The 14,156-nt window shown below is 42.6% G+C and overlaps 1 protein-coding gene across 1 annotated transcript; it reads left to right on the forward strand.

Moving 5' to 3' along the window:
• The first annotated feature begins 6,035 nt into the window (after window positions 1-6,035).
• LOC131897107 (olfactory receptor 10AD1-like) lies at window positions 6,036-12,898 on the forward strand. The gene is made up of 2 exons (XM_059247987.1): window positions 6,036-6,040; window positions 11,929-12,898. The coding sequence occupies exons 1-2, from the start codon at window positions 6,036-6,038 to the stop codon at window positions 12,896-12,898; spliced, it is 975 nt and encodes a 324-aa protein (XP_059103970.1).
• Window positions 12,899-14,156: the final 1,258 nt, after the last annotated feature.

The following is a 14,156-nucleotide window of genomic DNA, read 5'->3' on the forward strand; positions in this document are numbered from 1 at the left end:
CACTCCATACCAAGCATCTACTGGCAGCTGATCGTTGCAGGGGCAGGGAGAATTCTTTTTCTGTGAGGGCGTGTCCACTGGTTGGTTTTCCACGCTCCAGGGGATGACCCCACGCATGCTCATATGGGCAGCACTAGTTGAACACCAAAGCAAAAGAAGAAGGCATGGAGTTGAGAGAGGATCTGTTAGAGGGGCTATGAGGAGATGGGGGAGGGGATGGTGAGATTTCATTGTGTACATGTATGAAATTCTTGAAGAATAGAAAAATAAAGATGCAAGCAAAAAAACAAACAAACAAACAAAAAACCCAAAAACTCTCAAACAGAAATTCCAGGGCATTTTGTCAGTGAGCAACTCTCCTTGGGAATTCTAGGAGTGCAGTATAATGTAGCTGGGCTCCTGAATGCCAGCCAATTAAGACACACTTCAAGAATAGATTATTTGTCAGTTATGATCAGATTCCCACTGGTGAGCAGTGAAAAGCAGCTCCTTCCTCCTTGATACTGAAAGCCCATTGGCTGCCCTACTACCTGCCTGTGTCTGCATGTGTGCGTGTGATTACTGCAGCTCATGATCCTATAAATATCCCATGGGTTTGCATTAAACAGAACTCACTGCACCTTTGCTCTGCATGTAAGATCAGCTCAACCAATGACTTCTCCAGCATGTGTCTCAGCTCATGGAACAGGTTAGTGAATGTTTCGTTCCATGTGAAAGCTGACCTGGGTATCCCAGAGGTGAGCGCTTCCTTACCCCACATTCAGGTCACACCTGTACTCTGCACACAGTGGCCACAGAGGAGGGGTGACAGATCTAACTCCAAAATCCCCGCACTTGCTGTTTCTCCTGTAGACGTCGGGTTTTGTCTCTGCTATCCCAACTCTGTCTGCTTACACGCTTCCTCCTCTGTGTCTCGCTTTGTGTTGCCGTCTGGGGCTCTGTCTACCCACCTGCCCTGGCTCTGGTGAGAGAAAGATGGACTGTGTGTTACTGTCAGGATGAATCTCCTTTTGAATTGACCTATCTATGTGGAAAGAACATGAAAAGACCTGTGTTCTCAGCCAGAGGGCTGCGGTGGGTCCTTCCAAACATCTGGTTCAGGAAGTTGACTGCATCAAACCATCAAAAAATCCCATTATACTTATGCAGACATCTTAGTCTGTCTATTTGGCTACGCATTTTCTCTAGACTCTTTATTTCTATTATTCTAGCTTCCTGCCTCCTGTGTCCCTCATCATCTTGACTTTGCACCGTTTCCCCGTCGTCTTTCCAGCAGTAGCAGAAAGGGTATTGTCCTACCTCTCTATCTTTTTCCGTTTAAATAATTTATTATCAAGTAGCTCCGTGGGAGAGATATTTGAGGACTCTCAAAAGTTAGTTTTGCCTCTTCTGCCCTGAGGCTACCTGACAAGTCAGTGCATTTTCTCCTTTCCGGGCTCCACTCCCCATCCACAAGTCATATGCAAGAGACCTTTTGACACCACTCCCCATACCTTGCCTGTGAGGAGCACACTCAGAACTGAATGCAAACCGTGGACTCTTACAGAAGCCATTGTTGCAATGGTTCTGTTTTTGCAGTCTAGTCTTGCTTCCCCTTTTCCTAACATTCTCACTCATTTCTGTATTAGATTCCATCATGTGTTTTCACACATCTGCCTTCCCCCTTTTATCTGTCTCATAACTTATTCCTCTCCCTCTTTCTCATCCGTGCTTTTTTCTCAATCCGTTTCCCCAGTGAATAGATTTCCTGGTTGTCTATGCATTTTCCTTTCTTGCTCATCTGAGAAAAGTTGTTCAAGTGTCTTATGGAGGCTTATGAATATATTACAATGAATATAGATTCAGCCTTTCCATTTTCTCTAAGATCTACAGAATTAAAAAGAAATAGAATGGGAGTTAGGCATGTGACAAGGTTTTTTTCTCTCTTTTTTATTAAACTTGCTTTAATTAAAATATAATTATATCACTCCTCCCCTTCCTTCCTCCAACCTCTCCTGTGTCCCCCTATTTTACTCACTCTCAAACTGATGCCCCCTCTGTACAAAGAACCACAAGAACATGACCGCTATTTAAGAACCCTCTGACCTAGAAAACTGGCCTGTAAACAAACTAGTGAGATCAAAATCCTAAAAGATCTCTTCCAACATATATGGTTCAAAGAAGAACAGGGAAAGGAAATGGTGAGGAGCAGCTGTGAGCATGCATTGGATAACCACTGTTCATTACTTACACTGATTTTAGTATTTCTGTTATCGGTCCATCTTCCACCAACCCACACATGAAAATGCTCTTAGCAGGGTGCTCTTAGCAAGTGGCAAAACTGGGATATAAGCATGTTTTGAACATCCACGGGCTGAACACACAAGATACAAAATGCTGAAAGTCCAAACTTGTTGAGGGTCAGTATCAATCACTTGACTTCAGGTAACCAGTTGCCTCAAAACTCAGGTACAGATCACAATGTATTCAGTATCCCTGAGGGGAGAAAAGACCCTTCCAGCCCCCTTCAACCTGGCTACACCTTCTCAGAGATGTTGTCATGAGTGACTGAGATAGTTAGCCCTTTGCTTTATGGTGTCTCAAAGTACACACTATGTTAAACCACTTTCAGGCTATGTGCATAGGGAATATATGGAATATAAGTGAATTTTGTTTTGGAACTTGAGATCATCCTCAGGCTATTTCATCATCTACAGATATGAAAACTGTGAAATTCAAAGCACTTCTGTGTCAAGCATTTCAGGGAAGAGATGCTCAACTTGACTTGGTTTATCTAAGTTCAAACCCTGAGCTCTGGGCACCTATCTACAATACCCATCTATGGTTTTCACACATAGATACTGAGTCTCAAACAAATGTGTATTTCACTCCCTAATTCTGTCCGTGTCATTGAGCAGGTAACTGCTTAGTTCTTTCAAAGGCTTTCAGATATGGTTACGTGTTCTCTCGGCTTACGTCAGTCATCTCTGCAATCAGTACACAGTTTCGAGTTGGCCCAAATGATGCTAGAACTCACACGAACCACAGTCATGCTGAGATCACAGAAGAGAACCAGTGTAATGTTTGCTCTTGCTGTTATCAGTGTCAAAAACCTTCATGATTTCGTCTAAGCCCATTCTGTGCAAATACCCAAACCCTTTATATCTAGAGGCTAATTCTCTGCGCGTATTAACAGGACACATTTTCCTTCTGTTTCTCTTTGCCTCTTAGGGGTTTGTGAGTTTGAGTGTGTTTTAGTAAAGAGAGATTTTCTTTGTGTCTTCTGTTCTCTCACGTTAAGTAGCCTGGAGGGGGTAATTCTCAGAAGGAAGTTATGATTGGGTTTGTTTGGTTGTTTTTATTTGTGGACAGTTTGGGCTGGCTCGGTCGCCGTCACAGCTCCCGTCAGGTCGCATATGTGACAGTGCTGTCACGTCCTGCAAGCACGCTTTTGTTGCAGATGTCCACCACATCCGGCTTTAACAATTTCTGCCGCCTGTGTCACTATGATTGCTGAGTCTTGGGAGGAAGGGGTGAGACAGAGATGGCCCATTTAGAGCCCAGTGTGCCACAGTGTCTTATTCTCTGCTGGGTAATCAGTGGTGGGGCTCTGTGTCAATCACCAGCTACTGCCAAAGGCTTGCTGATGGTTGAGAGATGTATGGGTCTATGGGTATAAATATAAGAACACAAGGGAAAGTTTATTACGGTGTCCATTTAGCAGAATAATAGTGTTGGATTCTGCCCCAGAGCCTATAACCTAGCCCAAAGCAAGGGTGTGACCCTGTTAAAATTATTATATTTAAGGAACTTGTTGGGTTTGTCTGAGTCATAGTTAAGAAAGGGTTGAACACAAATCTCAGCCTTGCTGAGACCTGGACAAAATGAGTAGCACCGGAAAGGCTGTTGCTGGGACTTAGTCAGAACTCAGCACCCGTGTCTCTTAATTCCAGGAGCAATCCTAACAATTGTTTAAATGTTGATTCCAACATTTAAAGGGTTCAAAGTATCCCATAACCAACCCATCTGTGGGTCCAGTGATTCCTTTTCACAATGGCCAGGTGAAATTCCTAGAATTCCTCTTCATCAAACCTGTAACATCTTCTATGTGATGATTTACAATGCTTCAACTCTCGGAGTTTCCTAATTTTTTGCAACTGTCCAGACATCTATTTCTTTTTGTTTTAGTACTGAAAAAAAATCATATCATTTACAGCTATCTAAAGTCTGTATGCCTGGGAGTCGTTACGCTCGATGCACTCTGGTTAGCTATGCCGTGAGTTTAACTGTAAGTCACTACACGTAGTATCTTTTTTACATTAAATGCATACTAATATGTTAAGAATTCTGAGTTTCCAAAAGAGAAGAGTAGTTAAAAATAGATCTTTGATGTTTGCAATGCCAGCATGGAGGTGGTTGTGTGTGGGGTGCTGGTGCAGGAAGTGACGAGTTCGGGGCTATCCGAGCCACTCAGCAAGACCCTGTCACACACACAAAAATGAAATAAATAAATAACCCCCTCATAGCTCCATTCTTTATAAGCAATCTTTTGTTGAGGCCAAAGAAGTTTCGTTTTAATTAAATGTAGCCATGAATATTCCAAACACACTGGTCTACACCTTGCTTTGTTGTTTCACTTTAATTATGTATTTATCATGGGTTCATGAATATAGTTTTGATAGCTACAAAATATTTCATTCATTTTTCTAAGTAACAATTCCCATGCAATAGTTCCTAAATTTCTCTCTACACACAATGCTGGGATGTACAATTTCGTGTATAAAGATTCTTAACTGGTAATTTATGAAATTTTTCAATGGATCCATCTACTTACATAGTAAGTTTCTGTCACGTCATCCTGTGCCAAGCACTGTCTCAAAAATTTCCTAAGAATTCTTCATTTTGTCCTCGCGTGAACCCAATAATATTGGAACTGTTATTGTTTTTGTTTTTGGAGATGAGGAAACTTAAACCTGGTAACTTAAATAACTTAAATCATGTAGTTGGTAAAGTGGGAGAACCAGGGTTTAAATCCAAGTCCTTGATCTTCCCAAGTGGTGAATGGTCTCTACATTAAAGGAATGAATGTATTTTTATTAATTCTTTGAGAATCTCATACCATGTATTTTGATCATATTCTCCTCCAACTCCCCCCGCCTTATCCTCCGAGCTTTCCAAGACCCCTACTTCCTGTACTTTCTGTCCTTTTTTAAAAATGTTAAAATAACCTATCAGCTCGAATTTGTGATGTCCGTATACTTCCTAGTGTGAGGCAAGACTCTGGGGTGGGGTGGACCTACCAGGACCACACTCTTAAGGGAGACTGACTCTCTCTCTCTCTCTCTCTCTCTCTCTCTCTCTCTCTCTCTCTCTCTTTCTCCCCTAGAAGCCATCAACTGCCACTAAACCTCAATTAGGGACTTATTACCCTCCCCCTCCGTGCTTGAATGTTGATAGACTTGATGTCCTGCAGGTAAGCACAGACAACCACGGCTGCTGTGGGTGCAGCAGCCCCATGTGTTTGGGCGACATCACTTCTCTCCAGTCTTCCCAGAACTCTGGCTCTTACAATCTTTAAGCTCTTTTTTCCAAGATGATTCCAGAGCCTTGAGGAGGGTTGAGATATATATAGACGTCCTGTTCATGTCCGAGCCCCCATGGGCACCTATTCCTGGCATTTTGACCAGTTGTGAGTTTCTAAGTTAGCCACCTCTGTACAAAGAAATTTCTCTGATGAGGTCTGACAGCTACACTAATCTATAAGTAGAGAGATGAATCTGGAAAACAGTTTGATACTATGTCCATTTAGAAAAATAATAGTAGGTTGTGCTGGCTAGTTTTATGTCAACTTGACACAAGCTAGTGTCATTATGGAAGAAGGAGCCTCCATTGAGAAAATGCCCCACCAGATCGGACTGTGTTAACAAGCTGTTTCTTCCAGAGTGGATCCAACATCAGATGTTCTCCCTGGGGTAGCTCAGCTTCTGGTGTTATGGAGTCCTCTCTCTTATCTGCTGCAGTGATCCTGTGACCTACCATTTTAGTCACGCAACACAATGAGGTAAGGCGTGAGTCCTTCGAGAGTCCCATTTTGAATGTGCCATAGTGTAGAGAACTGAATAGTGGATCAGAATTATTGCCTGTTCTGGGCGAATTTTAGACAGATGTTCTGGCATCCCCTGTATAGACTGAGGCAGAACCACAAAAGCAGGGAAGAAATGCACTCTCCTCACCGGAAAGCATTTGCAGAATGGCTCTCGTTGATTTTCATTGTGGTGTTGTCCTGGAGCCAGATGTATCAGCTCTAAGGAGCTAAGTATTTGATTGTCAAGAATTCTGAAACCTGGCAATCAAAACATAGTCATTAGTAACAGATAACTTGATTTACAACTAAATAAATTATGCTTAAAAACAAACACAGTAAACATTCAAAAATCATCACTTCCTAGTTTGGTCCACTACATTTCACTGTTATCTGTGCCTTCCGTTTGTATACATGATGTGTGTGCATGAGTGTCTGTGTGTGTATGATGTGTGTTTACATGTGTGTTCAATATCGGTGCATGCGGGGAGGTGTGCGCATGTCATGGCACATTTGCGGAAGTGAGAGGACAGCCTCAGCTGTTGGTCCTCATCTCCCATGGAGCAGGGTCTCTCTGTGCTGTCTGCAGCTGCAAAGCATACCAAGGATTCACCTGTCTCTGTCTCACAAAGTCCTGCAAGAGCCCTGGGATTGGAGCCACACCCAACTTCACGTGGTTTCTAGAGATTCAAACCCAGGTGGTTCCTCACACTTGTGCAGCAAGCTCCCTACCACTGAACCATCTTCTGAGCTCTGTGCTCTGTCTTTGCATCATTATGTGGTGGGAAAATCACTTAATGGTGACCTGACGTCTATCTCTTCATAAGTAGCAGTGTTGCATTAGCAGCTTGAAATACATCATGCTGGGAGTGGTTGTATCATAAAAATTCTTATTATGAAGAAGGTATCCCTTCCTAAAGCATTTTGTTAAGACTATGCCACCGCAACACTGCTTTAATTCATTTGTTTTGTTTTGTTTTGTTTGACTAGTAGTTGTAGGTTATTGAAAACCCCTAAGTAAAGGCAAGGAAACGTCTAGAGTCAGGGTCTCTAGGTTTGAATTTCAGCTTCACTACTTACTGTCTGACCACAGGAAAGGTATTAATCCTTCCTATAAAACAAGGATGAAATAAAGACTACCAACCACATAGGATAATTTCAAAGCTTAAAGGAGTTGTGATGTGTGTGCAGAACATGGAATGTGCAGCACCATTTGTTTTGATTATTTTAATGTAGAATCAGATAGTGTCATGGAAACATCTTTCTAGTCTTATTTTACTAAGAATTGTTTAAAGTCGGTATTATTGTCTAATTTTATCAAATGTCCCTAAACACCTACGTAATTAGAGGATTTAACTTTTCATGTATTAATACAGTGAGCCATGTAGCTGCATTCCCACTAGAAGACACTCAGATCCCAGCAATGAACACCACTTGGGCCGTGGTGTGATCCTGTTTGAGTGCAGTACTGAATTCTATTTGGTAATGATTCATTTTGTCCATTGCACCATCATTAGTACATTCTCTTGGTTATAATTATCCTTCATGTACTCTCAAAGGTCCTGTTCTTAATAGCTTGATTGCTTTATGAAGATATTAAAGATTTTTTAATTTATATTTTCAAAAATTTCACTAGCCTTGGAAAACATATGAAACTTGCTACAAATATATAGCACAGATATATAGATAGATAGATAGATAGATAGATAGATAGATAGATAGATGGATGGATAGATAGATATAGATATATAGATATAAAGGACTTACCTGTGCAGTTACCAGAAGCTAGGGCTATTAGGACCTTAGTGTTGGCCACCTTTACCTATTTTCGTGATTCTCAGGCTTGACTGCACATTAAAATCGCCTGCAGAACTTTAAAAATTACTCATGTGTATGTGTAGGAGGGGAAGGGGGTGATGAATATGTTGTTATTTTGATTCATCCCATAATACAAACATTTATCAGAACATCATATTGTACTACATACACATACACATTATCGTCTATCTGTCTGTCTGACTGTCTATCTCTAGCTCTCTATTTATCTATCATCTATCTATCATTTATCAATCTCTATCAACTATTTATTTATCTATCTATCTATCTATCATCTATCTATCTATCTATCTATCTATGATTGTTATTTGTCAATTCAAATTTTAATGCACTGATGCCTGAATACCTCCCAATACCTACTGTTTTAATGGTCTGGTAAACAGCCTGGGCATTAGTGGTGTTTTTAAAATTCTCCAGGAGAGTATAACATGTAGCCAGCATTTGGAACTACTTACAACATTCAGCAATGAGGAATTTCACTCAGGATATTAGTCTAACTTCATCTTTTTTCAATGAATTTTAATGATTTATGTTAATCCATAAAAATGTGTAGCTTGAGTTTTCCTGCCTGGCCCACAGTCAGGACAAATCTCTCTCACCTGCCAGTCCCACAGCCTCTCAGACCCGACCAAGTAAACACAGAGACTTATATTGCTTTCAAACTGTATGGCCGTGGCAGGCTTCTTGCTAACTGTTCTTATAGCTTAAATTAATCCATTTCTATTAATCTATACCTTGCCACATGGCTCGTGGCTTACCGGCATCTTCACAAGCTGTTTCTCATCGTGGCGGCTGGCAGTGTCTCTCTGACTCAGCCTTCCACTTCCCAGCTTTATTCTCCTCCTTGCCCCGCCTATACTTCCTGCCTAGCCAACGGCCAATCAGTGTTTTATTGATTAATCAGTAACACATTTGCCATACATCACACAGCACTTCCTCTTTTTTTTTTTTTTTTTCAAAAAGGAAGGTTTTAACCTTAACAAAGTAAAATTACATATAATTGGGGAATTTGGGCGTAGCTTCTCTTACTACTTCCTGCTGGAAGGGGGCGCTGTATCTTATGGGGAAACAAAGAAAATTTTAGAATTATGGAATAGTCCATGAGGCTGTATCGTCTGAGCCAGTTGCCTTCAAACCATTCTGGATGTTGGATCATCTGGGCCATGGTGTCATTGGAGACCTTCAGGGGGTCTTGGCTGGTCAAACCTGATGTATCTTAATCTTGAACAGATCCATAGCCTCTGGCTTTCTGTAGGAACAAAAGAGACTCTTTTCCAAAGCAACATATCCTTATATCCAAATTTTGAAGTCAAGGTATCTTTAAAATATACATTTTGGCATAACTCAACAGCTTTTACAATCAAATGTTTTTCTGCAGTTAAAAATCCCAAAGACAACACAATCCAGATTCTCTGTGTAATATCCATTTTCACGTGGCTTATTTTTTATACTACCTTTACTGTCTCTTTAAAGACTTTATTTTTTAAAACTATGTATATGTTTCTATAACTCTACATATCACCTTTTTTGTCTCTTTCAAGCCTACGTATCTTTTACAAACATTGTAAACTATTACATCTGAATCTGTCTTATTGTGAATCTCTTGCCTTAAACTGCACCAGCTGTGGCTGCTGGCTCCGCCCACCTCAGCTTCCCAACATGGCTACGTTTACCACCAGCTCTGGGAGCTATCGTGGGTCTATGCTTTTATCCAAGCAGCTTGTAGTCCAGAAACCTCTTTTTTTTTGTTTTGTACTAGCAAAAGCTAAATCCACCATGCAGCTTAATGTGCCACTTGCAGAGGATTCATTCCCGCCATACTGCAGGTCGAGCGCACACACTAGGAACCTGCCAGTAGCTCAAACCATCAGCTGCTGCTCATTTGAGAGAGACAATTAGGAAGCTGTTTTTAGCTCCATTTTAGAATCTTTTTTCTCAGTTTTTTAGGTGGAAACTCTTGCCACCACGTTGGACGCCATTTGTTGCTAGAGTTTTCCTGCCTGGCCCACAGTCAGGGCAAATCTCTCTCACCTGCCAGTCCCACAGCCACTCAGACCCGACCAAGTAAACACAGAGACTTATGTTGCTTTCAAACTGTATGGCCGTGGCAGGCTTTTTGCTAACTGTTCTTATAGCTTAAATTAATCCATTTCTATTAATCTATACCTTGCCACATGGCTCGTGGCTTACCGGCATCTTCACAAGCTGTTTCTCATCGTGGCGGCTGGCAGTGTCTCTCTGACTCAGCCTTCCACTTCCCAGCTTTATTCTCCTCCTTGCCCCGCCTATACTTCCTGCCTAGCCAACGGCCAATCAGTGTTTTATTGATTAATCAGTAACACATTTGCCATACATCACACAGCAAAAATGCCCGTTTCTTCCCTGATTTTAAACTGATCCTAGAATCTTGCAAAACACTGTTGCATGATTGTTTTTTGCTGTGTTGGAGTCTGATGTACTCATTGAGGTTACATAGGAAAAGTAAACTCTCTCTTCTTGGTGGGAAACCTATTCACACTTTAAGAGAACTCTCAGATTCTGCCTACGTCTTCACTTCAAAGGCCCCTGCAATGGTTTGTTATGTGATTCTAGATCCTGTGCCATCCTGTTTGTCTCTAAACACAATTCCACCGATTTAAGACCACTTCAACAAACCAGAAAACTATGGAAATATCAGTCAGGGAGTTGGCTGGGTAGGGGGAGTAAGCAGACAACCAGAAGATTAGTGGGTGAGTAAAACTAGGCTGGATATTCTAGGGGCCAACTTGTCACTATTTCTCCAACACCCAGAATATACAGCATCAAAAGCGAACCAGAGAGAACTGAAATGTAAGCTGTTGATGTTGGTGCCCATGGTGTGTTAGTGTCGGCTCGGCAATCATCAGATGCTCCACTAGGCTGTGAGATGTTGATAGTGTGGGGTGGAGCTCTTGCCTATATTGATATGGGAGCTGAAGGTAATCCTTAATCTCTCTTCAATTGTGCTGTGAGTCTTGAACTTTTCTCTGTATATAAGTAGGAGAGATTGAAGATGGTATTTCAGGACCAACCTAGTAGACACAAAATCCTACAATCAATCAATCCATGGTTGATAGTCACAGTATTGCCGTCTACAATAGCCCTGACATTTTCTGTGCCTTTAATAGAATTTAGTGTAATTACAATTTGCTACCCTTTTTGTGTACCCCTAGTCTTCACTTATGGAAGTAGGTTATCCAAATAGCTTCTTATGCTGGCTAGTCTTTGACACAAACCTAAACATACCAGGGAAGAAGGAATCTCAGTTGAGGAATTGCTTCCATCAGATTGTCCTATGGGTATACCTGTGGGGCATTGTCCTAACTGATGCTCGATGCAGGAGGGCCCAGCCCATGGACAGTGCCATGTTTGGGAGTATGTGCTTGGAGTGTATTAAAAAAGGTGGCCGAACAGAGCCAAGGAGAGAAAGGCAGTATGCAATGTTCTTCCAGGGTCTCTGCTTTAGTTCTTGTCTATGAGTTCCTGACTTGAGTTTCTGCCTTGGTTTCCCTTAATGATGGACTTTAACCTAGGGCCAAAATAAACCTTTGCCTTCCCAGGTTGTAGGCAGAAGTTATTTGCTTCCCAAATAACCAGCACAAAAACTTAATATTAGTTGTAAATGATCAGCCGATAGCTCAGGCTTGTTACTAACTAGCTCTTACAACTTAACCCCTTTCTATTCATCTATGCTGCCCTGAGTCTCATGACTTTTCCCTCTATCCCATTTTATGTGTCTGACTCTTTATGTGCCTGGCTGGTGACTCCTTGGACTCCACCCTTCCTCTTCCCAGCATTCTTAGTTTGGTTGTCCCACCTATACTTCCTGCCTGGCTACTGGCTAATCGTCTTTTTATTAACAATGAGATCAATACATATTCACAGTGTACAGGATTATTCCACAGCACTGGGTTGCTTTTAGTCATTGTTTATTTTCACACCAACAGAAAATCAAAGTAGATCATTCCTATACACTGTTCACTCACCTGTCCTTCCTTCCTTCCCTCTCAAAGCAGACTCCAAAGGGTAGACCTACAGAAGAACAGCAGCACAGTGACCGAGTTCATCCTCGTGGGCTTTGAGCAGAGCTCCCCTTCCACCCGAGCTTTGCTCTTCAGCCTCTTCCTGGCTCTCTACAGCCTCGCCATGGCCATGAATGGCCTCATCATCTTCATCACCTGTACTGACCCCAGGCTCAACAGCCCCATGTACTTTTTCCTTGGACACCTGTCTTTCCTGGACATCTGCTTCATCACCACCACCATCCCACAGATGTTGATCCATCTGGTGACCAAGGACCACACGGTCTCCTTTGCCTCCTGTTTGACTCAGATGTATCTGGTCTTTGGTGTGGGTGTGGCTGAGTGCATCCTCTTGGCTTTCATGGCCTATGACCGTTATGTTGCAATCTGCCACCCACTGAACTATGCCCAGATCATAAGTCGGCAGGTGTGTGTCAGGCTGGTGCTAACTTCTTGGATCTTTGGGATGGTCAATGGCATCCTTCTTGATTACATGACATTTCGGGGTCTGTTCTGCAGAGAAAACCACATAGAAAACTTCTTCTGTGAAGCCCCCATAGTGATTACCCTCTCCTGTGGGGACCCTCAGTTCAGCCTGAAGGTGATCTTTCTTGATGCCATTGTGGTGCTGCTCAGCCCCATGGTGCTCATTGTCACCTCCTATGCCCGCATCCTGACCTCCATCCTCAGCAGAGCCTCCTCCTCAGGCAGGGGGAAGACCTTCTCCACTTGTGCCTCTCACCTGACTGTGGTCATCTTCTTCTACACCTCAGCCATGTTCTCTTACATGAATCCCCGCAGCACACATGGGCCTGACAAAGACAAGCCTTTCTCTCTTCTCTACACCATCATCACCCCCATGTGCAACCCCATCATCTACAGCTTCCGCAACAAGGAAATGAAGGGGGCCATGGGGAGGGCCCTTGGGAGAGGCAACCTGGCCCAGGCAGAGTCTGTCTAGCCTGAAATTCCCTGGAGGGGTTCAACCTACTGTAAATAGAAGCTTGTCCCTTTTCCACTCTTTACTCCCCAACACTGGAGGGCCTATGAAAGGACATCCATGCCTTCCTTGGCACCAGACTCAGACCTTGAAGTCATTTCTCCTGATGCCTAAGGCTCATGTCTTGAGTTGACTTCTAGCACAGACTGAGCCTCTCTGGTTTCTCTTGGTAATGTGTTTTTGTGATTGGAAGGACAAATGCAGTACAATAGGGGGTGTGTCACTAACTGAGGAGAGCAGGCATGCTTCTCAAGATGACGCAATTGGTGTAAAAACCAAAATGATTTGGAGAGCTTTTGCTTAGGGAAGAGAATAGTTTGAAAGTCAAAGTGTGGAGGCAGTGGGTTGGGGAAATATTGTGTGAGGTATGCAGAGTCCTATCCCTGTGTGGTGACCCACAAATTCTTTAAGAGAAAAAGAGGAATTTATAGAGAAAAAGGGGAATCAATCAGTGGAATTTTATTACTTGCCAAACCCAGCAAGAGGAGGCACGGAATTCTAGACTAATGTTTAAGATGGAGAATAGAACTAGACTCAAAGCCCAAAAGCACCAGCTTGTTCCGCTTGTGATCATATCCTGGGAGTTCCCTCTGTATCACAAAAGGCCCCAGGGTCAGAGAGCCTTTGAGAAACTTAAGTCGTTCAACAATAGATCAGGGCTGCTTTAACACATTGTCACATCTGTTGTTTTTACCCCCTTGCCCCAGCTTCCTAACAGAGAAGATACGTGCACGAGCTACCATGCCTGGCTCTATCTGAAGTTTCTCTCACCATCCTGGCTGTAGGTTGTACTGTTTAATACCCTTATTTTCCTCCTAAGCTGGGTTCCAGTAGCTGGACCTTTATTAACCATCTCAGTGAGCACACTTGCCTTCCTTGCCCAATGCCTTCCTTGTACAATGCCTTCCTTGCACAATGCCTTCCTTGTACAATGCCTTCCTTGCACAATGCCTTCCTTGCACAATGCCTTCCTTGTACAATGCCTTCCTTGTACAATGCCTTCCTTGCCTAAGAAGAGTTGCTGGAAGGATGCAGGAGGATGGAGAGACAGTGTGTGAACACATTTGATTTTGGCTCCTTTGATTACCCAGGTTCTGCAACCTTGATCCCAGAGTCACAGATATCTCTGTCCCCTTCCCATTCCCCTTAAGGTTGGACATGATTGAAGAAGCAATAGGAAACATGAATGATCTATAAGCACAAATTTAAATGTGTAGTT

This window comes from Peromyscus eremicus, chromosome 20, assembly GCF_949786415.1.
Source record: "Peromyscus eremicus chromosome 20, PerEre_H2_v1, whole genome shotgun sequence".
Classification (NCBI taxonomy): domain Eukaryota; kingdom Metazoa; phylum Chordata; class Mammalia; order Rodentia; family Cricetidae; genus Peromyscus; species Peromyscus eremicus.